The sequence below is a fragment of the Sprattus sprattus genome (assembly GCF_963457725.1).
Source record: "Sprattus sprattus genome assembly, chromosome: 3".
Lineage (NCBI taxonomy): Eukaryota > Metazoa > Chordata > Actinopteri > Clupeiformes > Clupeidae > Sprattus > Sprattus sprattus.
This window is the reverse complement of record NC_137922.1, coordinates 18,558,840-18,586,161: the sequence shown is the minus strand read 5'-3', so window position 1 is coordinate 18,586,161 and position 27,322 is coordinate 18,558,840. Positions and strand designations below refer to the sequence as shown.

At 44.4% G+C, this 27,322-nt stretch overlaps 1 protein-coding gene across 1 annotated transcript; it reads right to left on the bottom strand.

Moving 5' to 3' along the window:
- Positions 1 to 8,119: 8,119 nt before the first annotated feature.
- On the bottom strand, positions 8,120 to 26,083 carry LOC308363267 (pikachurin-like; the record flags this gene model as incomplete). The annotated part of the gene is made up of 24 exons (XM_080836073.1): positions 8,120 to 8,438; positions 8,817 to 8,920; positions 9,184 to 9,267; positions 9,541 to 9,684; positions 9,994 to 10,072; positions 10,477 to 10,500; positions 11,035 to 11,215; positions 11,669 to 11,785; positions 12,107 to 12,218; positions 12,536 to 12,779; positions 13,096 to 13,221; positions 13,842 to 14,031; positions 14,278 to 14,422; positions 14,713 to 14,813; positions 15,046 to 15,146; positions 16,603 to 16,939; positions 17,423 to 17,532; positions 18,290 to 18,453; positions 20,849 to 20,984; positions 21,378 to 21,495; positions 21,605 to 21,631; positions 21,721 to 21,807; positions 24,807 to 24,916; positions 25,984 to 26,083. 24 exons carry the CDS (start codon positions 26,081 to 26,083, stop codon positions 8,287 to 8,289), a joined length of 3,093 nt encoding a protein of 1,030 aa, XP_080692199.1. The 3' UTR covers positions 8,120 to 8,286.
- Positions 26,084 to 27,322: the final 1,239 nt, after the last annotated feature.

Here is a 27,322-nt window from a genome sequence, read left to right as displayed (position 1 = left end):
ATCGAAAGTGTACTGACCTACTGCATCTCAGCCTGGTACTATGGTTGCACTGCAGCAGGCAAGAGAGCCCTCCAAAGGGTCATCAACACAGCCCAAAGAATCACTGGCTGCTCACTGCCCTCCCTGAAATCGATTGCCCACTCCCGCTATACCTTAGCAGGGCCAATAACATCTCTAAAGACTCCTCTCACCCAGGTCACCACCTGTTTACTCTCCTGCCCTCAGGCAGAGGGTAGAGATCCTTTAGAGCAAGGTCCGCGCTTCTTAAAGGCACCCAGTGCAACTTTATATAAACATTCAATGAAAAATAAACATTCAATTTCTACTCTTTTTTACACGTAGTAAGTTTCAATAACTCCATACCATTACATATCGACATTCAAGGAGCAAAGATGAGACGTCGTTGTGTGGTGAAAACTGATAGAAAATCGTAAACAACAACAATCGCCGGTGGGGAGAGGCCATTTTTCCATTGACTGGAATCCTGCTTTATTTATTGTAGGTTACAAAAAATAAAGAAAATGGCGGCGATTGTTGTTGTTATCGATTTTCTATCAGTTCTCACCGCACAACGACGTCTCATCTTTGCTCCTTGAATGTCGATATGTAATGGTATGGAGTTATTGAAACTTACTACGTGTAAAAAAGACTAGAAATTGAATGTTTATTTTTAAGCCTCGAAAGTTGCACTGGGTTAGCCTGCCTGACGATGTCATACTCATAATTCTAGTCAGAATATGAGTCTGAGACCGGACTATTGGGCTGTGATTATGGGGCGTGTTTCAACGAACCAGGAAAGAAAATTCCTCTTCGCTGAATTGGATACCTAGAACCAATCAGAGCAACGTAGTATTTCCATCTGATAGATTAAACTTTTACCTGATCCCTTAGGAAGGACGGTAAAAACATCTTTTCAATCGACAAATGCCTTGATCGCGTTTCTCTGTTCCTCTTTCAAAATGAATGCGCTGTCATATCTGTTGAGATATGCCTGCTCACGTTACTTAATTAGCACTCAAGGCTAGAAGCTACCATTCGTTTGAATGTTTTTTTTTTCTACGCGTTAGCATAACCTATCAAAAATGCTCTAGAGTGCTTCAGTTAAGACCTATAATCCTGGGCAACACTCGTTTTGCGTATACACAACTAACCAAGTCAATGTAGACATATAAAAGTCGTGTAGATAGCTTAAATTATATAAAATATGTCCCACTAAGCTTCCGAGACGGCGCCATCTTTGTTCGATGTATACCGGTATTCTATCTATATCTGTCCATCAACGTATAAAGCCCGCCCTTACAATTTGAATGGTCAGATCACTTTTCGGGGCCGTTTAAACCCTCCCAACTAATTCGACTCCAGACTGAATCTCCCAGAACAAAAATTTTGTGGGCGGAGTTCAGGCTGGTATCCAGGCTAGCACTGGGTGCCTTTAACGTTTTTTTTTCCCGACGGCCATCAGAACATTAAATACAGACATGCACTAAACACTAATCACTTTATTGACTACAAGTCACACATACCATCTCAGTCCCCTTACACATGTTTTGAAACAAAACTGTTTCTGTATTAATTGTAAAGCACCTCAGGGAAGTACTGTTGATCTATTTATTGTTCCTCAAGGAAGTACTTTTTATACCACCGCACTTTGTTGAATTCTTAATTTATATATATTTTTAAACCATTTGTACAGTTTTTGATAGTTGTAATATTGTTGTGTTATATGATGTTGTTGTGTTACATGTTGTCCCTCGTCGCACTAACAGGAGAAGCACTCCCATTTAGTTGTATGCAAATACAATGACATTAAGGCTTTTCTATTCTATTCAATTTCTATTAGAGCTGCAGGGCTCCTTATGTCAGTCAGTGTAGTTGTGGTTCTGTGCTACCGAATTGCCTTGACTGAATGGTAATGCCTATATATGTGACCTTACCTACGGAAAAAGACACATCAACGATCGGGAGAGTGTGAAATTGACAGATACTGTGTCTGCCAGTGACACGTCCATGAGTGATGCTTAACCCCTGCGTCACATGCCTCGACCTTCAGCACAGATAGAGAAAACAACAAAGACATTGAAGAAGAACATTTACGTGATCCATAAAGGTAAATACAGTTCGAATTTTTTGTATTTAGTTTGAACTATGGATCATTGAGCATTGTTATATTGCACAATTATAACAAATCAATGAGAGCAGAGAGATAATCGTTTAGAGGGGAAAAGATTGAATTGTTCAGACAAAAACACTCTGAAGTGGTTACTGGAACAAAAGGCTTGTTTTTCTAGGTTTACCTTTAAGGAATGAGCAAAATCATGTGAAGAATATCATTGCTAGCAGAAAGGATTGTGTGTGCTAAAGCAGCACTAGCATTTAGCCCTCAGCATCCAGATGTTGCAGCACGCATACAGCCTATTTATACATTATGGTTCTTGAACACTCCAGAGCTGCTATTTATGAGCTAACAGGCCAGTTATTAACATGCACCTATATAAGGTTATTACTGGCAAACCAGACCTTTGCTGAGAGTCATTGATCTAGTTGGGATGTCGTTATGTGTGTGTGTGTGTGTGTGACTTTGTGAGTGTGTGCCTTAATTTCAGGGGCTAAAAGACAACCACAGACTGTTTTCTTCATCTATCAGCAGGTCGACCATATGGCCCTCTGATTGCTTTTTCTGAGAAAAAGGTTGCATACTCAAGCAGGTGGGTCATTCTCACTTAAAGAATGGACGACTTCATTGTGCTCAGCAGGCTATTTGAAGCAGGTCCACTGAAAAACCTCTTCTGGCTTTCTCTCCTCTGTACCTCTTCTCATTGTACTACCTGATTGCATAGCACCATTTGGGTGAGATGTCTGTCCTGGACAGAATGCTCTGGACAGGTCTGCTGGACTGTGGCACACTGCAAACAAATATGGGAGGCGTGATCGTGAAATTGGGCTTGGCATTTCTGACACCCACGATGCACCACCACGCCCACTATAGATTTCCATTCCCAGGCTATTGTTGTGCATTGGCGTAACTACGGAAACCTCTGAGAGACTGATCGAATGCTTTTAATAACACTGACCAGGCTGCCATGGGCAGCGCCTAGGAAAAGCCTTCAGGAACGCAATACTGTGTGTGACGAGCCATAGATTAAAATGTTAAAATATAGAAGACGTGCACTACCATAGCTGAAATATATGTGAAGGCAGCTCTACATGCAGTCAGATAGGAGGCTTTGACATAAGACTGTGTGGTTCATGGTGAGCTTTTCTGATGTGGCTTTGCAGTGGGGTGACAAGGCGTTTCCATTTATCAGGGGAAGCTCAGTGGAGTGTGCACTCAGAAGAACAGAGAGGTGGAAATGGGGGTTAAGAAAAGAAAGAGACAATGTAACAGGAGGGCAACACACTTCCATCTCTCTCTCTCTTACTGTCACTTGCGCACACAAACACAGAGAAAGAGAAATAAACAAATAGTGAAGTCGAGCACACAGGCAAAAACAGCTTTGATTGTCTTAAGCATGAGAGCCAAGGCTTTATCTCTGAGCTCCAGTCCTGGTTGTTCGCGGGTCAGACTCCGAGAGACACATTTCATAACACTGTCAAAGACTGTCAGTATGGGGGGACTGCCCTGCCCTGTGCTGAGCTGCACTGCACTGTCTATAGGGATTAATTTGAACTCATCTGCCTGGCTGATCAATTAATCTCCACCACATCACAAGTGGGGCTGCCAGCTGGCATCTGTAAAAAGTAAGGGTTAAGAACTAGAGTGGGGAAAGGCAGGAGAACGGATGCTCAGGTGTATCATCCACAATAGAATCTTGACTGGTGTGACATCTGACCTTAATTCTGAGTGATGATTACTTGCAAATTGCTCAAACAGCAAATTGAAACAGTAAAGAAAAATTAAGGGGACAATTGGATTGTAGTTTTCTTAAGGGTTGCTCTTTACTTTTCAACAAAGTAGATACAGTTGTATTTTAGGTTCAAATGTACAGAAAATGCCTATTTTTCAGTACCTTTTAGGCCACTTTGAACTTCGAGAGGGCTATGTTTCACGTCCATTTTCCATTTTCAATCCAGTCATCTTACACTTTCAGCAGGGAGCAGGGAGTCTTCAAGCCTCAGAGTCTGTTCCCAAATATATGTAGTATCCTTATAACAGTGTACTTATGTAACAAATACAACATACTTCTCAAGTATGAACATGTCATGAAATGTTACGAAGCCTAATTAATTATATCAGCGATCCCAAACGGTGTCATATCCCTTTTTAAGAGCAAAGAAGAAGAGTGTGTTTGTGTGTGGCTTTCTAGTTGTACCAACCTCTATCCTTGTACTATACCCATCAGATTCCTGCTTAACATGGTCTCTGGTGAGACTGGGTGAAGGATGAGTTGGTCTTTAGGCATTATTCCAGCTGTGAAAGAGTTATGTGTCCAGAGATGAAGAGATGTGCTTCAGTGAAGAGCCTCTCAGTGTCCGGTGTGTGTGTGTGTGTGTGTGTGAGTGTGTGTATGTGTGTGTGTGTGTGTGTGATCATCGGGTGCATGGGAATGGATGGCAGCCAAATGGGGAGAGGGGATCCACGCCGCCCTGCCTGGGGTTGTGGGAAAGGAGAGGATCCTGGGAGAGGCGCGTCGTCTGCGCCCCGAGCCAAGAAAGAGGAGAACAAAAGTAAGCCTATCAGCTGCGCAGACATCAGGGGTGGGAGCGGAGGCAAGAGGCTGACTCAAGTCGCCGCCACATCCTTCACAAAAAGGAGTTTTTAGAGCATGCCAAGGAGGTTTGGGCATTTACCAGAGCATTTCCCTTTCCCTTAAAGAAAAAAAAGAATGGAGAAATTAAGAAAACAATCGCAATAACTGAATATTATGCTTTGTAATATAGTCCATAAAGACACCTTTTCAGTTGTAGATGAATGATTGCTGTCAGTCATTCTATATCCATTTGGGCGTTTGAGACAGTTTGTTCGTTCTTTTTTCACCTGTTGCAGCACCAATGTAGTTACATAAATTAGTTTATTATACGGCTCTTCAGAACGTTCCAAAAAGCCCCGTTGATTTGAATGGGCCATCCCCAACGTTCGCAGGTACTTATTTTCATATAATGACCTGCATATAATGACCGCTGTGCTGTCAATGGCAACGGGTTTTGTGCTTCTGATATAGGTCTTTCGTATCATTCCGAAAGTATTGAGTCCGGTAACTTATCAATGGAGTTTCAGCGGACGGTTGAGCAGCTGTGTTCTAAAGAATGTTCAACGTCTTTGAAGTTCAACGTCTTTGGCGAACTATTTCTCTGCTTTTTAACACTACGTATAGTAACAAATACATTGTAAAAAGACACACTGTGTTAAGTAATTATTTTGTTTTGGCAAGTTGACGTATAATAAGCGGGATAATGTATAGAACGCAGGTCCTTATCGGAAAATAAGTCCCTTCAGGGCGAAGCAAGACACCTCCGCTTCGCGTCGGTGTCCGGTTCACCCTGTCGGGACTTATTTTCCGATAAGGACCTGCGTTCTATACATTATCCCTTACGTAAAGGTTCTGTTCTCAGAGAAATGAGGCATCCATACCACTACAGTCAGTCCATACAGGTCAGGACCTGTTATCTTACATTACGACAGTATTGGTTTGTGTACATGCCGAGTAGTAACCCCAGAGCATAGAGACATGTAGCACTGGCCACATCATAATGAACATCAACCCCCTCGCTGTATGCCATAATGCTGACTGCCCATCTTTATTCTTCACCTTCTGGTGATCCGAATGCATCCAGCCATGATGAGCATCGTCTGTAGCTTACGACTTGATCCTACCGAGACCCTGACCACAAGGTCAGAGGTCTTCGCATTCTCATGCTGACGGGCACCATTGAGGTCACCAATGCCGACGCGTTACTTCTTCGCTCTCAAGCGCACACTTCCGGGGCACCCAACGCTGATGTCCCAGGTCAGAGGGACGGCGCCGCACCAGCGGTGTCACTTTCCCGGGCCAGGATGAACCAGGTGATCCTGACAGACGTAGCCTGGGGTGGCCTCCGTCGACTTGAGGAGGATGAGTGAAGATGACATCAATCCACACAGCTTCCAGTGACCATCAGGCCCCCCACACCCCCCAACCCGCTATCAGCGCACCCACACTCCCCCGCGGCCGCCACCCGGCACTGACCACCGGCCTGTGGCATGGGCACTCTGTCTCCATCAATCTCAGCCTGGCCGATGACAGGAGTGGAACGGATTTAGAACAGAGCAGTCGCCGCTTGACAAGGTATTAATGAGTCTCCCCTGATAAAATGTGTCAGGAAGCGTGGACTAATTAAGGCTGGATCTGACCAAAACATGACAGAAAGTATGAGCAGTGTATTTGTCTTCTGGCTTAATCGGCTGGTGGTCGACCAAGTTGCGTGTTAGTGAAGTTTTGCGGGGGATGACTGGAGAGTTTCCCAGAGACGTAAGAAATGGGTGCCGAGTTGACAACTTTGCACAAGATAAATAAAAATTACTTTAATAAAGCATTAAAACAATTGCTTTCAGTAGTCACGAAGCAATAATCGACAGCCTCATTTTGGGTTGAGAATGAAATTAAATAGTTTCCCACTGGGAAAGACACTAGTTAAAACGGGGCCGAATGGATTTGGAAGTTGTGAGGGTAAAAGTTCATCAGGGGTGGTGTGTGCTCTCAGTAATCAGGCCTGGAGTGTATTGCACAATACCACACAGTGACTGAACAGCTGAACTTGGTAAGCAAACAAAGACACTATAGTGCACAGACAACATAAAAACGTAATACAGTGCATAAACAAGAGGGGCTATGTTCTGTAGTTCAACGTAGTATGCAAAACAGTCTGTGATAAATCAGATGTGTCATATAAATCGGTATGCACCTACAGAGAGCAGGGAAGCCTTCAGTGAGAGAGTCCTTTTTTTTTTTGCATGAAGACCCCAAAGTGGTGCTATATCCGGTTAAATGACATGGCCAACGAACAGGTGTCTGCCGGATCCAAACACAGCCATCATCAGATCTACAGCCATGACAGTTCAAGCTGACCGAGCACCGCAGGGGCAGATCTCGCAGACACGCGACGGCACCGCATGTCCAGGACAGAGAAACCTTTTCTCCTCTCCTCCTCCTCTTCTTGTTCTCCTCTCCTCCTCCTCTTCTGTTGCTACCTTAGCGCCAGCAGTCCGATTGGCAGAACATCTTTACAAAAAAAACTAACATTCTGTTTGAAGAACAAAGAACATACAAGGTCGTTGTAAGGCATGCTGAAGTGCAATAAATAAAAAAAGTCCTTTGGGAGATACAGCATCTTTGTGCTGAATGAGACCTAGTTCTCAGCCTTTGTGTTTGCTCCCTTCTGTTGGTCAAACGTTGATGCATTTATAATGGATGACGCATTTTCTTGTGTTTGCAAAGGGTCTACATTTTCTAGCAGGAGCTGTCAGTGGTGTTTGGTTTGAAAGGAGCGACTTCAAACACAGGACTGCAGTTTAAATTTAACGTGAGGGTTATGGTTGTGGTTGTCTGGATTTTAGGCAAAAAATAAAAATAAAATAAACATTTTAGGCAAACAACATTAGAGATGGCAGCCCTGGGAAGTAGAGTATGTACACAAGCTCAGGGTAATTCAGGCAATTCCACTACTTTCCTCGTAAATGAAATGGGATGCAGTTCAGAGGGCATGGCTGGTGCTAGCCAAATAGAATACATCAGAGATCAAGTTTTTTTTTTTGTTCAAACTTAGGAAGAGGTTTGAGGAAAAGAAATTACAAGCATTATTATGGAAACCTTAAGGCCCTAGGAAATCATTTGTAACATTAAAAACACATTTTTGTGTAGAGTTGCTGGCAAAGCAGCATTCTTGAGTGCAGAATAGAAGCTGATCCTGTTGGAGGGTTCTTCACTGTTGAGAGAAAAAAACAATATTTCTCGTTGTCTCTCCTTAACACATGTTTGTGATGTCGTTGTGATAGGGACTAAATAGGAGAAGAGGTGTGGTGAAGGTGGGACACAATGACACATGGACCTAGTGGGGGATGGGGCTCCATAAAGAGTGGCTTTGTGATTGGAGGGCTTGTGCAGGGCCCAAGGCTGTGGAAAAGGGCTATAGGACTGCGCCTATGACGTCATACTGATGTAGTAGAAGAGGCCCTGCATAGTACAACCTTATCCAAGCTCATGGCCACACACTGATAAAAGTTCATCAAAGAAAATTTGAAAAGCTGTTTGAGCCAGTCAGCTGATGGAGGAGGAGAGGGCTCATGAGGGAGGTGCCTGGTAGGTCCACAGGTCACTCGAGACACGTGTCAATGTTCTTGCCATCCGAGGCCTCATCCATCAAGGAGATTTGGAAGTTGGCGGAGAGCGAAAGGTGGGAGATGCAGCCGACCAGGCCCCTCATGTACTGCCTGTGAGTGTGCAGGGAGATCTGCTTCATCCCCCCTGTCAAAGAGAGAAGGAGAGAGAAAGAGAGAGAGATAGAGAGAGAGAGACAGAGAGAGAGAGAGAGGCAGAGAGAGAGAGAGAGAGAGAGAAAGCAAAGCCAAACATCAGCAAACGCCTCCACCAGCACCACCACCATCTTTATCATGCTGAGCAACAGCAAGTATAGCCTATAGGTTTTAGGCAATTGTGAATTCTGCTGGGTATGCCAGCACCTCCTCTATCATTGTCAGTGTCGTCACTATTATCACCATCATTATAATAAATATTACCAACACCAACACCGTCAAAATAATCATTATTACCTTTGTCATATTTGCCAATATCATCATCATTACAATCCTAGCACCAGCTGACCTCTCACCCATATAGACTCACCTACATACAGAGGTCCATTGGAGTTGAGCTGCCTCATTCTCCCTGGAGACTGACTTCTACCTGTCTTCTGACCATCCACGACCAGCCGGCCATATTGCCCATCTCTAGGAAATGAAGCAGAAAGCGGAGTACCATATCACATATGCATTACATTGCCATCCTAATTAACCGTGAAGCAGAAATGTTAGTTCAAAGTGATTAGCCAATGATAGACAGTGACTATTAAACACCAGGGATGACAGTATTACGCACAGTCATCTGAGTGAAAACATCACTGAACACACACAATGGAGTCCATTCACTTAGTTACACTTTCCTTAATCGTCTCAACTGAACAAATGTGAATGAGGAAAAATGGCTGCTTTACCTCACTGCTTTCAACAGGTGCCAGTGACCATCATTAAAAGTTCCATTGACCACCACTGTGCCAAGTCCACTACCAAGATCAAAGCTGATGAGAAAACATATTATTGGAGTTATTTTACTCCTCACGTGACTTTAACTAGAGCACAGTGTTAAGTTAAACATCTTCTCAGTTCATTCGCTCACATAAAGCAGTGATCGTTGTTTCTATCATATTCTACTGGTACAATGACTGCCCTAAGACTGTTGTTTCTATCATATTCTACTGGTACAATGATTGTACGAAGACTGTTGTTGTTATCATATTCTCCCGGTACAATCAGTGCACTAAGACTGAAAGAGCGAAAGGAAGTTCCGGCACCTGAAGATGAGCGCTCCGCCCTGCAGACCCAGTGACATGAAGTCAGCGCCAGCGAGACCAGGCCCCTCCCCTCGCCACAGTAAGAGCCCATTGGGGGCAGAGCATCGGAAGCGCAGCTGCACATGGGTCCGCAAGCCAGAGAGCCTGAGGGGGGTGGGGGGGTTTGAAGGAGGAGGGGACGATGAGAGAGAGGTAGAGAGAGAGGGGGAGAGAAAAAGAGAGAGCGAGGGAGAGAGAGGGGGGGGGTTGAGGATTTGAAGGAGGAGAGGATGATGAGAGTAGAAGACATGACGGCAGAAAATAGAGTCTGAAGTGTTTCTTGCTCATGAGCAGGTCCATTTGCAGCATCGGATAGAATACAAAATGAAGACGAAAGACAAAAACACATTCATTTCAACATTAAAATCAAAAAAGACAACAGCCTCTTAGGTTTGTGCTCTCTTGGTGGCATACCGTTTCAAAATATTTCTGCGGTCAAATTTGAGGTAGCTTCTACCAGTGAAGAGGGGAACCTCAATGTCTTCTGTCACAACTGAGGGGGGACACGAGAAGGAACATTATCATTCTGTGTACTTCTTTAAAGTCAAACACCTTAGTGTTATTTGGTTTGATGCACTTTACTCTACCATTTAAGCTGCAGAAACACTTATAGATAACTCATAGATAACACATAGATTTAAGAATGAATCTCCCCGCATGCCATAAACTGGATTCATACTAAGATTAAGCATCTGTAAACACCAGCCCATTGTGTCATGAATTCTAGACTCTAGATTTCTAGATTCTTGATTCTAGAAGCCCTCTACACTAACCAAGTGTTCATCCTGCACGGTAGCACAGTGGGGTTTAAATGTACCGTTTAGTCAAAAGAATAGCATGAATCAACCTGCAGCAGAGCAGAGCACAGCGGGTACAGAGGGCACAGGGGGCACTTACTGTCGAGGCACTGGCCCGCACAGCCTACACGGCACCCAGCGCACACAGAGGGGAGCAGAGTGAGACACACATTAGTTCACTTCAGGCACCATGCGAAGACAGTTCAAGCAAGTCACAGAGCCACCAAAACAAAACACAACAGGCAAACATGCAGGCAAAGAGAGCAGTGGGCAGCCTCCCAGATGCAACACAGATGCTACCCGGTCTTCTTATAAATAGAGTTGCGTGCCTAGGCTGTGTGTGTGTATGTGTGTGCCTGCCTGTGTGCGTGTGTGTATGTGTGTATGTCTGTGTGTAGTGTATGAATACACTATTACTGTTACTGTTAATGCAGTAAGCCATCATGCAAGCAAAGGGTTGTCATCATAAATACAAACATGTCATAAAGCTGTCAGTTACATTATCATGCAGTCATCCTTGTGATGGAAAATCTAAAACCTCGTCTAAAAGTCGTCTTTTAATGTCTGTGAATGTCTCTGACATACATATTGTTTGCGTGTACATAAGTGTGTGTGTTTTCTATGAACCTCAGTATGTGTATGTAAGTACATGTGTGACCTTTCTGACAGTGGTTTCCTTGGAAGCCTATTGGACAGTCGCATTGGTACTGGTCTGCTCTGGGCTGACACAACCCAGCATTGGCACACGGGCGGGTACCGCAGGGGTGCTCCGCGTTCCCTACATTCACCCCCTCCAATGAGGACGCAGTGAGTGGGATCACATGGTCATTCAGCAAGACCTGGCAGCAGAATAAACACACACACACACACACATGCACGTACAAAAACACAAACAAATGCAGTCACAGAGGGTATGCAGTATGCAGTTCTTGTACATACACATACAGAATATACACACATATCTAGCATTTGCATTAAGACACACCACAGATGCACACATACTCACTGGCGCACAGTGAACACACACTCACACCTACACACACACTGGTCCTGGGGGTTCAAAAACAAGCCCCCCCCCCACCAAACCCAGACAGACACACACACACACACACACACACGCACACACACACACACACACACAAACACACACACAGACACACATACACACATATAAAGATCCCTGCTGTGGTACCCCTGAGAATAAAGCTCAAAGGTATGAGATAACAGGTCAGAACACAGAGGCACAATTCCACCTTGAAAGTCAACAAACAGAAAGAGTGTGTGAGCGCCACCTGCTGGATGCTCCCAGTAAATGGCTCCGGTACTTCAGAGTCCCTCCGGGTGGCACTGTAGTCCGGGACTCCCCCCAGGTACAGAGGAGAGCTACAGCGGATCTGAGTGAACGCGCCCTGCAGAATGGAGAGGGATGACAGTGTGTTATATCATATACATATGCTGTACATACATAGATCAATAGATAGATAGCTTGACAGAGAGAGAGAGAACAAGAGAGAGAAAGGGAGATAGAGAGAGAGAGTGAGAGAGATAGAGAGAGATTTAAAGAGAGAGAGAGGCGAGAGATTTAAAAAGAGAGAAAGAGAGAGAGAGAGAGGCGAGAGATTTAAAGAGAGAGAGAGAGATAGAGAAAGAGAGAGAGAGGCGAGAGATTTAAAGAGAGAGAAAGAGAGAGAGAGAGAGAGAGAGAGAGAGAGAGAGAGAGAGAGTTGTACATCTGCCATGCCCTCCACAGTTCTCTGGCTGTCCACTTGCAAGATGCCCTTTCTGGCCGTGCGAGATGCCCGAGCCTCATGCCAGCTGAACAAGCTAACAGCCTCCTCACTCCTGGGGGAAGATGGGAAACAAACAGCACATTATTCCTCTGCTTTCCTGTTTCTGTTTGTTACATTGTTGAAAATCATAAATAAAGACACATGACAAGACCGTGTACAAGACCGTGTGAACCCTACAGAACAAGCTATTGGCTATGACAAGTCATGAATTCATAGAACAAAAGTTATTGATTAAATGTGTATCTTCACCAAGTCTCTCTTTTTATACAGAGGTCAGAAAAGGACTTTATCATAAATTAGTTGTAGTTACGCTCTCTGTCCACAAGATGGGACTCTTTAACAATCTAAATTCTATCCGTGAGAGTTCACCTGAGAACAGCCGGTCCTGAGCCACAGTCAAAGCGGAACTCCACATGGCCGTCCACCAGAGTGACGGACAGGAAGTCGCTGCTGTTGGCGTCCTGAGAGTAGAGCAGGGTTCCGTTGAGGGCGGAGGGCCTGAAGGTGATCTCAAACTCAGTGAAGGACAGGTAGTGGCGCTGGGGGTGAGGCCAGGGGGCGCTAGCGTACGACAGCAGCGACTTGTTGAAGTGTGGCACAGACAGCCAAAACTCTGGGAAGGACAAATTCTTGTTAATTTCCCAACTCTGTTTTGGCTGGGTGCTTAAAATATGGTATTGCTTTCTTGTAAAAAAAAAACAATAGATATTAGACACTCTGTTTTGGCTGGGTGCTAAAAATATGGTATTGCTTTCTTGTAAAAACACAATAGATATTGTTATAAAACTATTGGAAGAACCTGCATCCCCAAAACCCTGACAGCAGTGCAGTTCAGAACAAGAAACTTAATCTACTGTGAATAGTGTGGTATGCTGACGGCATGAAAATGAAGCGTTCTTTATCAAACCCATGTGAGGGTGGATGCTTACTCTCCTGGCACAGCGGTCCTCTGTATCCCAGCGGGCACAGGCATATGTGGGCGTCTGCTTGACTGCTGAAGCACGTCCCCCCGTTGGCACAGAACACCCCTGAGCAGGCATGGTCACTGCACTCACCTAGGACAGGAGTGACCAAAGACACTGACTTCATGCATGCTGGTCTAGAAAACATATACGGCACACCAGTAGCAAAACGGAACGGAGCAGAAAAAGTCAGTTATTGGTGGAGTATTTTACTTTTGCAATTACATGGTTCTGTTGAGCCTTCAGGGCAACCGGAGGTGATGTGGGCCTAATTCAATGAAACACTGAGGAAGAAAGGTGCTTGCTTGAAAACCCCAGTGAAAAGCTCACGAAGGCAGCTTTGTTGTTGGTCAGTCATGTTGGTCAGGTTCTATGGTTGGTCAGTCATGTTGTTGTGTTTAGCAGTTGTGGGGTACAGACAGCACATGTTAAACTGTGAAGGAAGGCCTTTACAGATCTGTACCGGGCCAGTTGTGTGTTGTTGTTGGATCTATAGTTGGGCAGCTGTTATATTGGTTAGGTTGCTGGCTATGAGTACTTGCATGTGACAGAGAGAGGAGTGGCTACTGTGGGACATCCTCAACCAATAACATATTTTGTGTGTGTGTGTGCGTGTGCGTGTGTGTGTGTGTGTGTGTGTATGTGTGTGTGTGTGTGTGTGCGTGTGGACAGAAGCAACTGAGCGCACATGTTCCTTGCCTCTCTCCACTCACCCACGTCAGCCCCAGAGAGGGCACGTCCCAGTGGCCAGGGCCTCATGTCCACCACTCTGCCGTTGACTGACAGGCTCTGCAGGCAACCCTGAAACCCTCGGTTGGTCCCTGCAGCCCTCGCCAGCCAATAGCCATTGGGAGTCCCGCCCACATAGAGTGGAGTGCGGAAGGTGATCTTGGTGTATGTTCCCTGCAAGTTTAAAGACAGAAACATGCATAAGCTTACAAGAAAAGGTTTTTAGCTTGTCCCCATGGAGGAGCTCTTTAAGGTTATATACATAGAAGTATCAAAGTAGGAGTTATTTAAAGGGACACCTTGTAAAAAGTAAAATAAGGAAGAGGTCTTAGTATACTGTATGTATGTGTGCATGTCCAAGTGTGTGTGTGTGTGTGTGTGTGTGTGTGTGTGTGTGTGTGTGTGTGTATACATTCCCACCTGTGACTGTCCTGTGGCAGGTGTGTGATTATCCAGTCGGAGCCAGCCGGTCGTGCCCTCCCTGTTGACGCTCACGCTGTGCCACTGGCCCGTGACCACCCCCCTCTCACTCACCAGATGAGCCGCTCCGGTCCCACAGTTATACCTGCACCACACAAGACAGGCCTCAGCTGCACAGCAAACACATCAGCACCAGCAGGGGCATGCATCCATGTGGTGAGGTTAACACCCTGCGCTTGCCTGCAGTGTATTAAGTATTGCTAGGACCACACCAGCTCAGCCTCAGAATGACCTGACTGATCAGATGCATCAATTGCTTTATGCCAAATACGCTACACTATCAATATACAGTATATCTTCAGTACAGTTTGATTATGCGTAACACTGACTGTGCCGAGAGGCCCACTGATGGGAGGAGGGTATGGCAGGAGAGACCTGAAGTGCAGCTTCCCTCGGTACAGAGCCAGAGAGGCGAAGTCCCCGTATCCGTGTTCATTCTCACCGCAGTAGAACAGGAGACCATCCTCATTGTCTGCCTGTATGGAGAAGAACACACAAAAAAACGAACACACAGACAAACACACAGTCAGGGACATTGTGCGCATTCACTCACCCACACACACACACACACACACACACACACAACTGAGAGTCAACAACGGTTTAACTCCAGTTTAGCAATACTTCCCACTTTGATTGACTGACAAGCATTGCAAGCATGTCATAGGCAAACTGTATGAGCCTGTTCAGCTCCCCAGCAGGACACACCTTGAACTCCAGGCTGATCTGAAAGGAGTGGAAGGAGTTCTTCAGAGGGTCAAAGGCCATGTAGGAATCACCATACAGCCGAGGGAACTGAACCGCCACAACTGAGAACAGACAGATTGGGGGGGGGGATCAAGTGGTGAACAGTCCATGTAGTTCAATGACAAGGTTTATCTTAGAATAAAAATAAATAATTTCAAAATATATATTATGAAATACGGAACTCAAGACATGCTTGTAACACACTCTAGGCTACTAGGCTACAGATTAAAGGCAGAGCCTTTAACATCTGCGGATGTTTGAGGTAAACAGCCGATCAAATGGCACCCCTCCCTTCCGTGCTCCTGAAGCTACGGGTTGACTGTCTGGGAGCGTTTATGGTTTATAGAGTGTTAATGTGTTTGTTTCTCATTTAGAGTGCCAGTACTGTGTGTACGAACAACAGAGATCTTTTGAGCCTACACACTGATCACACATCTAGAGGACTGTATTACACTACATGACAACAAGTGAGAATTTTAAGTGAACTGTGCCTTTAATTGGATCACCTGACAAACCATTCCACAAACTGGACATTATCTGGTGAACCAGCTCCACTAGAATGTCCTTAAAATAACTCATTAATAACTCACTCACATTTTTCCTTCTTTTACAAAGCTGTTCTCTCTCTTTCTTGCTTCCTGCCTAGGTCTCTCTATCTCTTTCTCTCTCTAAGAGTACTCTATCTCTGGAGGTCAAGGCGCCTCTCCCGGTTCTCGTACACGGATGTGTCAGGCATGGGTGGTCAGCCCCCAAGCCAATCCTGAGGGCAGCTCTCTTCTGGGAACCCATCACAGCTTCTTACACCTCCATGTGACAGGACAGATCTGCTACCCCTCCCCTCCTCCTCCTCCTCCTCTTCCTCCTCTTCCCCATGTTCCATGTGTCTTTTTCAAACATGACTTCTCACTTGACCCATAGAGGTCAGTCCTCATGGTGATAAAAACTGGAACATGATGTTTGACAGGAGACGGCCTCGGGCACTCTAAACGGGTTTATAGGTGCCTTGAAGGATAGGTTACTCAAGGTTTGGTGTGGTGAGATTAGCCAAAAATACTGTTTGAAAAAAAGTCTTCTTAAAGTCATAACAACATTTGTGGATAACAAAGAAACCGATGAAGTATTACAACTTAATATTCACATAAGTTATATGGGCCAAATTCATGATCAATTCCCCCAACACCATTATATAATTAACCTGTATCACAGCAAACTATTTTAGGTATCCCTCTCTTTGTCTTGCTACCTATTGATCTGTCTCTCTCTCTTCCTCTGTATCCCTCTCTTCCTAAACACTCTAACTCTCTGTGTGAGGGTCTGCTCACTCACTCTCTCCCTCTGTATCCTTCTCTTACTGTCTGTGTGAGGGACTGCTCACTCACTCTCTCTCTCTGTATCCCTTCCTTCCTCCTGATCTCTTTAACTGTCTGTGTGAGGGCCTGCTCACTCACTCTCACTCACTCTCTTTCCCTCTGTATCCCTCCCCTCCTCCTAAACACTCTTGAGGGCCTGCTCACTCACCCTGGGAGCAGGTCTGCCCTCCTCTGCCCAGGTTGCACTGGCAGCGGGAGCCTCCGCTGGCGTGGTCGTCCACGCAGATGGTGTGGGAGGGGCACACGGCGTCCTCGCAGGGCAGGTCATACAGGCGCCTCAGCGCCCCCTGCCACTGGGTCATGGGTGCCGACGGGGGCAGGGGAGGGCCGAGGGTGGTGCCAGAGGGGGCATCAGAGGGGGCATCAGAGGAGGTGGATACGGCAGGCAAGGGGGCAAATCTCCAGATGTTGCCACTTATCTGTGAGGCTGGGGCTTCTGGTTGGGAGGTCACCTGAGGCTTCTTGAAGTCTTTACTGGGAGAGAGCTGTTGACAAATGTAACAGAAATGATAGGTATTTATTTTCAAGATGAAGTTGTGCTCAATGCTTAAATGTAATGCCATTTTGGTGCCAAGTAGGAAGAATTAGTGACTGAGCCATAACCAGCACTTAAATGTATTTGATTTGAATAATTTTAGATTTTCAATAATCATTAAATGTTTATTGACTACATAGCCTGGCAGTACACAATCAAAGCCCTGTTTGATCGGAGCCCTTGCCGCCTTTTTCAGAGAGCTATTTGTTGAAGTTGTTTGAGATCAGCAGATGAGGGGATTTCAATGCAGAGATAAAAGACTCCAGTCTCCAGTATGTTATGTCAGTAAGTGTCACGACCATGACCCAGGAAGTGATGTTGATGACACCGTGGTCCATGGGCAGGTGTTTAAACACAAGATGGCTGATCACTGGAGGCTGAGCCCAAACTGCTACATTTCCTCAATATATACGTGTTTGATAATCTGTCTCACCTCTTCACTGTTTGCGCTGTAGTCATAGTCAACAATGACAGCCTCGTCGTTGGCGATGGGGTGTATGAGACGCTGTTTACTGGCTGCTCCACTGCCAGCCTCTTGGATACCTGCAAATCGCCAAACATGAGCCACGCCGCAGTAAAATATCTGTTAAAGTCTGACAATCTGATCTCTGACTCACAAACAGATGTACTTGGACATTTAGGGGATTCTGTATGTGGTAGTAAAAGTAAGAAGGGTAAGCTTTCACTGCAAGCCATATTTGATAATGAACTTAGAATCTGATCTTCTAAGTATACCGACAATATATCCTCCTGGGAACCAAGAACATTTTTACAGAAAAGCTCAAAACAGTAAGAGGGTATGCATAAAACAGTAAGAGGGTATGCAGGGTATGCACAAATGTCAACTACAGAGGAGGTTACAGCCAACATTCTGAACACATCCATACGCTTCTTAGGCATTGCTGTATGATGGAAAGAAGAATATGATGAATAAATGAGAGATATTCATGAGAGAAAAAAGAGAGAAAGGAAGTGAAAGGTGGAGAAAAGAAGAGTAAACCCTATAAATAAATAACCTGCTATTAATAAATGGCTGAAGCCTCTTCCCCAGTTCATTAACAAGATAGTTTACGTGATACTCAATACACAGAATACTGTCTTACGTCACTCCTAGTAACACTGGGAAAGGCATGGGAATCGAGGTAGGCAGGCATAGTCTAGACTTTGAAGTAAATAATACCTCCGCTTGAGAGCAGAAGTTAAATTAATTTACAGCCACTGTGCAGCTGGCTGCCTTGTCCTTTTTAATGTTCTCAACCTCAGATTTTATAGTGGGTAGTCATGTAGCTAAGATACTCACTGAGAGTCCAAATTCCATTGATGGAGCTCGGGGCACTTGCGCCGTTAGAATTCACTGCTTGGACCATAAACTGGTAGAGTGTATCTGGACTCAGTCCTCTCAGAACCATGGAGTTGGTCTGAACCGGCACACGAAGAGATGTCCACTCTGAGTCCACCTCTGGTCTAGGGAAAAGAAAACCATGGAAACCATTTTTCAAAACATTCCAACAAAAGTTGTTCTATCATAGAACTCTTTAAATGACACATTGGACTCATTGCACAGATTGCAGGGGGAAATAAAACATGGGTGAGATGATGACCCTTCAGAGTTCACTTGAAACTATGATGCCCCCTGCATCCGTATCTTCCATCCCCATTAGAGCTGGCCTCAGAGAGAATCGTATAGGATTTACTGTCCTCCTCTCTATCCACATCACAGGGATCTCTGTTGCACTTGCTTGTATCCTTTTATGGTTTATCCCATTCTCAAAGACATTGATGTACATCCAACTGGTGTTGGTGATGGGAAAGAAATCAAATCATGACATAAAACAATTACTAACAAACATGGCTGTATAAAACAGCACAAGATATTTGTGTTTTTCTTTCCCAGTAAAAACAAAGGGATATTTTTATTTTCTAAATAAGAGATACAAATGTAATCTTTGACGATTCAAAAAAGGGTAATCTTATCGAAACCAACTGCATTAGTATTTTTCGGGTGGCCCCACACATGAATCTCTTTGGGACCCTTTTCTCCCACACATTTTTAGGGAGACGGCTTTGAGAGGTGCCTTGTTTTGGTGCTTTTGTAAGGTCACATTCAGTTGTTGTCTTTGGTTTACTCTCAGCCATGCATGTCCAAGCACAACCCATCCCCCTCCATCCCTATCCAGATGATTTGTTTCCTTTATAAAGTCTCGCTGCTTCTTTTCTTCTCTGGGGTAAATCGGTCTGTGTAATTGGCTTGTTTGTCCAAAACTTTCCGGACCACTACAGACAGTTTTTTCTCTCAAGCAGCACTGATGGTGGATGGTGGTTACAATCTTATCTTGTGCAAGACTCTCCAGCATGACATATAATTAATTACACTACACTATAAATAACAATAACATGCACCACATCAAGTTCAGTATGTCAGTACGAAGAACAAATATTTGAACACCTGTCTCACAATCTGTGAATGCTAAAAATCACTTAAAGAAATCATTTTTAATGAGATGTATGCTATCTTTTTTCTGCACACGGTTGAAGATGCATAGATGAACCCTGTTGTGGTGACAGACTGGAACCGATTCATCGCCTCTGAAATCTAAATTTAAATGTCTTCAGAAGTCCATGAGCAGCTGAACATCCAGCTCACAATGGCCTTTTTCTTTTTGCAATACTGACAAACATCTCGTCTGATCTGAGTGTGTGGTCCCATCTCCTCCAGGCCTCTCTGGACTGAGCACGACCGTTTTGGGGGCCCTCGATGCAGAATCCCTTTAGCCTCATTGAAAACCACGATTCACCGCGAAAGCATTCAAGCAGTGTCCTTCTTTGATACTTGGAAAATGGATACAGGCACAAACTGTATGCTGCCAATCCTGAAGAACAAAAATAAGTAAAACTCCATGTTTTGTGTGAGTGTGTATTTTGGACTGGTACTATGCACAAGTGTACATACAAGTCAAAATGTGTGGTCTCTAGGCAAAATCCAATACAAGTTGGCAGGTCTGCTGTAAGGTCTATTCCAAATAAACAGCTTGCAAGTCGATCATTTTAGGCATCTCTAATGTTCTTTCTTTCTTCTTCGTTTCTACTTCACTGTACTGAAAACAGCACTAAAAGAGTAACTTGGTGCAACTTAATGGCAAAGCGATGTTCTGGAACTGTTTTAGGCGTTTACAGTGTGTTTAAATCTGAGGGGCAACTCCACCACTAATGTAAACATCACGCTCTAACCCTGCGGTGGAACCTCCAAAACACCATCAAGGAAAAATCAAGGAAAGACAATACAGTCTCCTTCGGCTGTGCTGGGCGTGGTAACTTAGTCTTTCAGTTATTATGAGACGATAAAGAGGCAGCAGGAAGTATACATTTTCCCTCAGTTGGATGACGGCCATGATTCTTGCAACAGACAGAGGAGCTGTGCCAATGTTTGTATAGTTTTTGTACAGTGCCAAATTCCAGTTTCTGTTCTTTGTTACTCAAGGCTTGCTACTGTAGCTTCAGGGAGAGCAGCTGTTGCTGAATACCAAAACTACACTGGGTATAGCAGCAAGACACTTTTACTGAACTGGAAAGTTTCAGAATGGAGGGAGTGTGTGTTGGGTGTGTGTGTTTGTGTGTGTGTGTGTGTGTGTGTGTGTGTGTTTCAGGGCAACACTTTATTTTCTGTTTCTTAATGTTCTTAACTAGCTCATATCTAAGCCTCCATCATACAAAACAGCATAACAACAGACTGCAAAAATCTTGGTGTAGCCATGTCATATATCTGAGAAGTGCATTGGTGCATCAAGTGAGAGCCTTCCATTGTTCCATTCACTGGTGTGCTACGTATGATGGGAGACTTAAGAGTAGGTGAGGTGTTTACCTGGTGTAGGAAACCAGGAACTGCTGAACAGGTGAAGCCCCTTCGGTTGGACCCGGTTTCCATGACAACACGATTTCTGTATGAGATACTGCTACCACATGAGGCGCTGAGGGGGATGATGGCCTGAGGCATCTCTCTGTGGCAGAGAGTAACAATGAGAACACAGGAGGAGCCTTCACATATTTCACAAGTAGTTAACAACATTTAGACATTTATTTATCAGTCATGTTCATCTGCAGTCAGGCTGTGTCCCATGTTGTGAGCCCATGCTGGTGAACATAAAATGTACCATGACAGAAGGAAACAAACTCAAATTCTTAAAAAATGCTGTCATAATTTACTCTCAACACAAAATTGAAAAACAAATCCTTCAAGGCTGTGGTCAAAATACTTTCTGTATAATTTATTGATTTAATAAGTAGGTCTGACTAACATGGCACCATTAAGCTTCAATTGATTTGCATTACCCAGTGGTATGCACACTTCAGTACATTTTTTTCTTAGTGGTCTGTCTGAGTGCATTTCTCACCATGGGAGGCTGGCGTTATGCCCCTGGGCATGCTGGGTCGCCCCTCCCCCGCCCACCCATAGGCTGCTATGGTCACATGGTACTGGGTATCATTCTTCAGATTGGACACTTCCATGCTCTGACATATACAGATATAAATATGAAGTTCATTAAGATGCTTCATCATTCTACACCGTCACTATTAATAATGCCAAAGGTTATGTAACAGTTTACCAGGTTTGACTTACAAAGTCAACAAGTCCATCCCATGGTACCTGAGGAGTTGGAGCAACATAACTGAATGAATAAGCAGATTCATAAAGCCAATGTCTCAATTAAACATTTCTTATGAAAAGTTGCTCACCCTTTTTAACGTGTCTATGCGGAGAGGCACATTCCGTGCAATAGGTGTTCCTACAGGACTGCTGTTCTTCACCTCTGTTAAGAAAACCTAAACAAACACACACACACACACACACACACTCACACACACACACACACACACACACACACACACACACACACACACACACACACACACACACACACACACAAACACAGAACCATATAATATATCAGTAAAATACTGTATGCATTGAACAGGATGGCTTCATTGATTGTAGTCTTAATTATTAATTCAAGTCTTAGTCTTCCCCTGTCTGTACTTGGAAGTGTTGTGGTTCCATTGTTACTAAAGATTATTTCCCCCAGACCTTTTGTCTGGTTTCATAACAGTACACTTGTAGCCTTGTACGCTATCTCTGCATTCACACTATAATCGCAGCCCACTGGGAAACCTAAAAAGGGGACAGAACCACAGAGATTGGACATGCTCTAAGCCCTGCACCATCTCCACAGAGCAGCCATGCCCCGGGGGCTGTCGCAGAGACGTGGGAAAATAAATCTAGCAGAGTCCACGAGGTCGTCGGCGAACGCCAGGCTGCACAGCTAGGTGCACCGGCTCCCTGCCAGGACGGCTCCATTCACTTCGGGGGGCGAGTGGGCATCAACAACCCTCCCGTTCTTCACCTGCTACAGACACAGACACACCCTGCGGAGGCAGCACCAGCGGGAGCACCGGGGCGGAGAGAAAGACGAGTCTGTTACTGTAGCATGTCGTCTGACAAAGCTAACAAAGCCAGCACATCGCATGGGGTCTGGAGAACCAAGTGCTCTCTCCAAACGCAACAATAAGAGCAATGCTTGATTGCAGACATATGTAAACACAAGCCCTACTCCAAACAGGAGAACTCTCTTTCCTGCACAAAGTATTTTTTTTAAAAAACAACAAAAAAACAGTAAGGAAACCAGATCCAGAAAGAGATATGGAATGGGTTTTTCGTCCAGGCCGAGAGTGGAGGAGGAGGCCTCTGCGCTCTACCATTCACAGGCTGGGTGTCACCGGCTCAGGTCAAGAGAGACACATCCTGGGAGAGGGGTACCAGTTAACAAAGCCCAGTGACAGAGGCCAGTTTAGATACGCCTCCGCTAATCCCCCGCACTGTCTGACAGACGTCTTGGATGCACGGCTGCATTGAGCTCATCCCAGAGCAATGTGACCCAAATCCTGCTTACAAACGCACGCTTATGGTAAACTAATTATAGCGGAGTGTTGAAGCATGGAGAAGAAATCAATTCTTTCACACTTAACAATGCCCGCACCAATGGATGATTTCGCAGAGCCAATTGTTCAGAAGAAACACAACAGACAAAAGAGAGAGGATCTTAAGCAAATGCCCATTAAAAAGCGGAGGAGAAAATAATGCAGCTGTTTTCAATGTCAATAAGCAATTCCAGGAACATATGTTTTCGTGGGTACTCTGAATGATGCTTTCTGAAAGTCACTTGTGTTGGTGATGAAAGATTTATTGGCAAACAGAAAACAACTCTGCAACTATTAGGGAATGCTCAGAAAATGTGCATAGAAAGAGAAAGCACCCTGATTAAATGTTGGTACCAAACAAATAAAAAGACTATAAAGAATTCTAAAAAAGGATGATCATCACCAAAGCTCTCTGACAGCACTCAAATGTTGCAAAAGACTGTGCATCACCTACAAGACAATTATCCAAATTGTGATTAATCTATTTTGCTCTCCAGAATCCTCCCCCAGAAGACACACCATAACAATTGAGTTGACATAATGGCTTCCCATCAGTTTGAACTCAAACAGTGAAAGCCCAGTTGCAGGACATCCCCGCAGGGTTTTGGCCAGGGCCAGTCGAAAGCTTTTCCCACACGCTCTCGATCCGGAGCAGTGAGTCCAGGCTAACTTCATTTTAAAACCAGACAGTGGAAGAGACATCTGATTTGTATCAAAATGTGATTAACTTCAAACAATGAAGGGGAAAAGCAGTGGCCTTCTGAGTGCACGGCATTCGCTGCCTGTGCAGGACGCATGCTCGTCATAGCAGTGCAGTAGTATCATTATCATTCCTGAACCCTTCAGAGACACATTCGTAGTGAGTATTCATCTTGCAGCCCTGGGATCGGGTTCATGGCCCGATGCAGTGAGAACCGCTCCCATTACGTAAGCACAGCCCTCTGTCACCACAGAACTTTACAACCATTCTCTCGCGGCACGACTCCGTCTGCCCGGCTAAGTGTTACAAAGGAACTCTGGAAAGTATGACTGGTGCGTAGCAGTTCAGGGTAGACACTTCCTTTGACCGCACCATCTCAGACCAACACTGGAACTATTTATAAAACCCTAAGCTTCTACTGTGAAAAGAGGTATATCAAATTGTCCATATAGGAGGACTATTAAAGGTTATACTATGAGAATTCACTTCAGAGAAGGATCTTTTTGAAACTCAATTCAGACCAAGACAGGTTCTTGGTTTCTTTTCAAGAAATGTGAAACCTGCAGGGTCCAACTGAAGTACCTTATATCTATAGGCTATTCTACAAGGATCCCTTTTTTCTGAGAACTGTAGGAATTTTGGATCATAAATAAAGCCATTTCCTGGCAAAAGGGCTCTTCACAGCTGAAAGTTGTTAAAAGGCAATTATCCCAGAGTGAATCAAAAGCTTAAAATAAAACCTTAAAAGGTTCTCTCAAGGGGACTCGGAAAGGATCTTATATTAAGTTTACCAATACTACTGTAACTACTGCTATGACAGTATAGCTGTGCGTGACTGTGTTTGTGTCGGCGCGTCTCTTTGAGAAGCAGAACTACAGTGTCTGTTTCCACACAGCTGTCGATGCTAGTTTGGCTGGTCAGTGTTTTGGTCTGACTAAGCCAGTAAGTTTTGGTGCTGCTCCTAGTTTTGGAGCACACGTGTACAATCTGCTCCAGCTCAAACACACTTGTTTTTCTGGGCCCTCCTGATCCTCCCATGACTATGTGGGCCTCACAGAGTTGCCTGAGAGACTGTGTCAGGTATGCTGGGGTGAGGGGTACCAAATGAGAAAGGGGGGGGTGGGTGGGTGAAGAGGAGGGGGCTTACCCGGTAACCCATGACAGCGGTGACATGTCGCCGTGGCACCCTCCACCTGACAGCGACTGCGGTGCAGTTCAGCGTTTCTAGCTCCACATCAAGGGGGGGACTAAGGGTCTCTGAAAACAAACACACTCAAGATACATAAACAAATACAGCTGCACACACACACACACACACACACACACACACACACACACACACACACACACACACACACACACACACACACACACACACAAATATTGAACACATCCACTTGGGATGTTTACACCAGATATTCATATAAGACCAATGGTATTGTGTACTTTTACACAATCAGGCACATGGATTTATGCATACATGTTCAGTGTGTACAAAATACACATATCATACATGCAAGGTATATAGCACCACAGATAGCTGACTGAAGAAACACCCTCAACCATTGTTTAAATATGCAATAAATTATCCCAAGTTATCCCAAGCTTTCCCAATCGACCACTAAACCCCATCCAGATACCATAAAAACAGCTTCTAAGGAAGAGAGAAATGTGAAGCTGCGAGAGAAGACTATTTGGGTGAAGGGGGAAAGTCAGGACCACTGCACTTACTCTGCCATCAATCTTCCTTCCCTGTCAGTAAAAGCCTAGCACTGCTTCTGTCACCAGCTTGGCTCTTGAACTGTGAGCTCGCTGGCTGGGGATCCCATAAATCCTGTACTGTATGGCACCTATCTGAGTCCTATTCCTCAATGGCCAGGTTGTCAGAAGGTTTAAATAGGTAAAGAGCACTCAATTGAATTACTGCTGACAGTCTAATACAGCTCAGTCAAGCTCCTGTTTGAATGACCTGTATGCTGTATGAGTAACTGATCTGTAAGTTATCACTTTACATGTCCTAGTTGTAGGATATAGTATGCTTTGAGCAGATATCACAATGTCAGCTGATATCAGAAAGTCAAAGTTAATTATTCTGCCAAAAGGAATCTGTTTCATATCTGTGGCCACCACCAAGCTAACAGTCAGTCACCTGTCAACTATGCATGATAAACTAGTTTTAAAGTAGTTTTAGAGTATTGCTGTCATTTCATTAACATGTAGTTTTTTTTTTTAAATATCTAGTTAATGCTAATGCACTCTTAAGCTAGAAAACTGCGAGTAAACTAGTGCATAAAGAGACTTCACTAGTTCATAACTTCACTTACCCAAACCACTGTCTGCAGTCCGCCTGAGTGAACAAGAAAGTCCGACCATCTGCAGGAGCATCAACAAGATAACAGTTGATCTACACGGCGAAAAAGCCATCACTTAACTTCCGTACATGAAACAGCCTTACAGTATTGTGCGTAAAAGTGCGTTGCTACTGAAAGGAACACGGCGGAGTGAGATTTCAGAACTCCACTGTTGCTCTCCTTGGCTCACTAGCGTCCCACGTCGAGTTTTTGCTCTACTTGAAGGGAGGGAGCAAAATAAACGGATTTGCAAACACACAAGGAGAAGCACCGATTTGTCACGGTTTGGTTCATTCGTCCCTTTTTTCACATAACCACCGGAGACTCATGAGACTAAGACTAAATTGGCAAGTAGGCTACAGAAGAAACTAATGAGTTACCTGAAGGTCTGAGGACGTCGGGGATTAGAAGATAAAGTATAATCCTTCTAGTTGGAGTTTGTTCAATGCTAAATTGAGTTTAGCTTCCTCTCTGTGTGTGGGAAAAGTGATGTAAGTGTGAAGACTTTTCAATAATTGATAACAGGCTATAATGTATCAATTGATTATTAAGAATGAATGAGAATTCATGTCAGCAAACTATTTCATCCATCTAGTTATCTATCCATCACAAATTCATTTTTCAATTTCATCTCTTGTCAAAGACATACACTTTGTGCTAATAACTACACTTGACATTTACATTCAAAAAAACACAAATAAAGGAAATAGATAAATAGGACAAATCAAACATTACTCATCATAACATATAGAGGCGCATGGAAGACTGTTTAACTTCCAGTTGTGATTGGAACTCAGAAACACAAGATAACAAAATAATTTCCATGTTCTTTTGTGTGGTGTTTTAGCTGCCAACTACTGCTTTAGGTACAGCACTAAATTCTCATCTCTGATGGAGGATAGTGAGTTCTGTATGAACAAGTCAGGACCAGATATTCAAACGTATATAGACAGCTCCACCAGAAAGACAAGGAACTCATTAGAAAGGCAGACAGTCTGCTTTACTACAGACATGCAGACAGACAGGCAGTTTTATCTGACTGACAGACAGATGGCTCTGTAAAACAGAATGATACTGAGCTCATTAGACACATATGACTCCATCACCACAGTCAGACAGCTCGTTAAGTTCCAAGTCCAGACAGGTAGACAGGCCATCCCATCGGACAGAGGAAACAGTCGGACAATAGCTCAATCAAGCCACGTTCGACCAGCCAGTTGAACAGGATTGTCAAGCTAGTAGACCTCCTTGAGAATAAAAAGGACAGCCAGGGTGGCTTCATAAATCACACATGTGTGAACTACATTCAGGG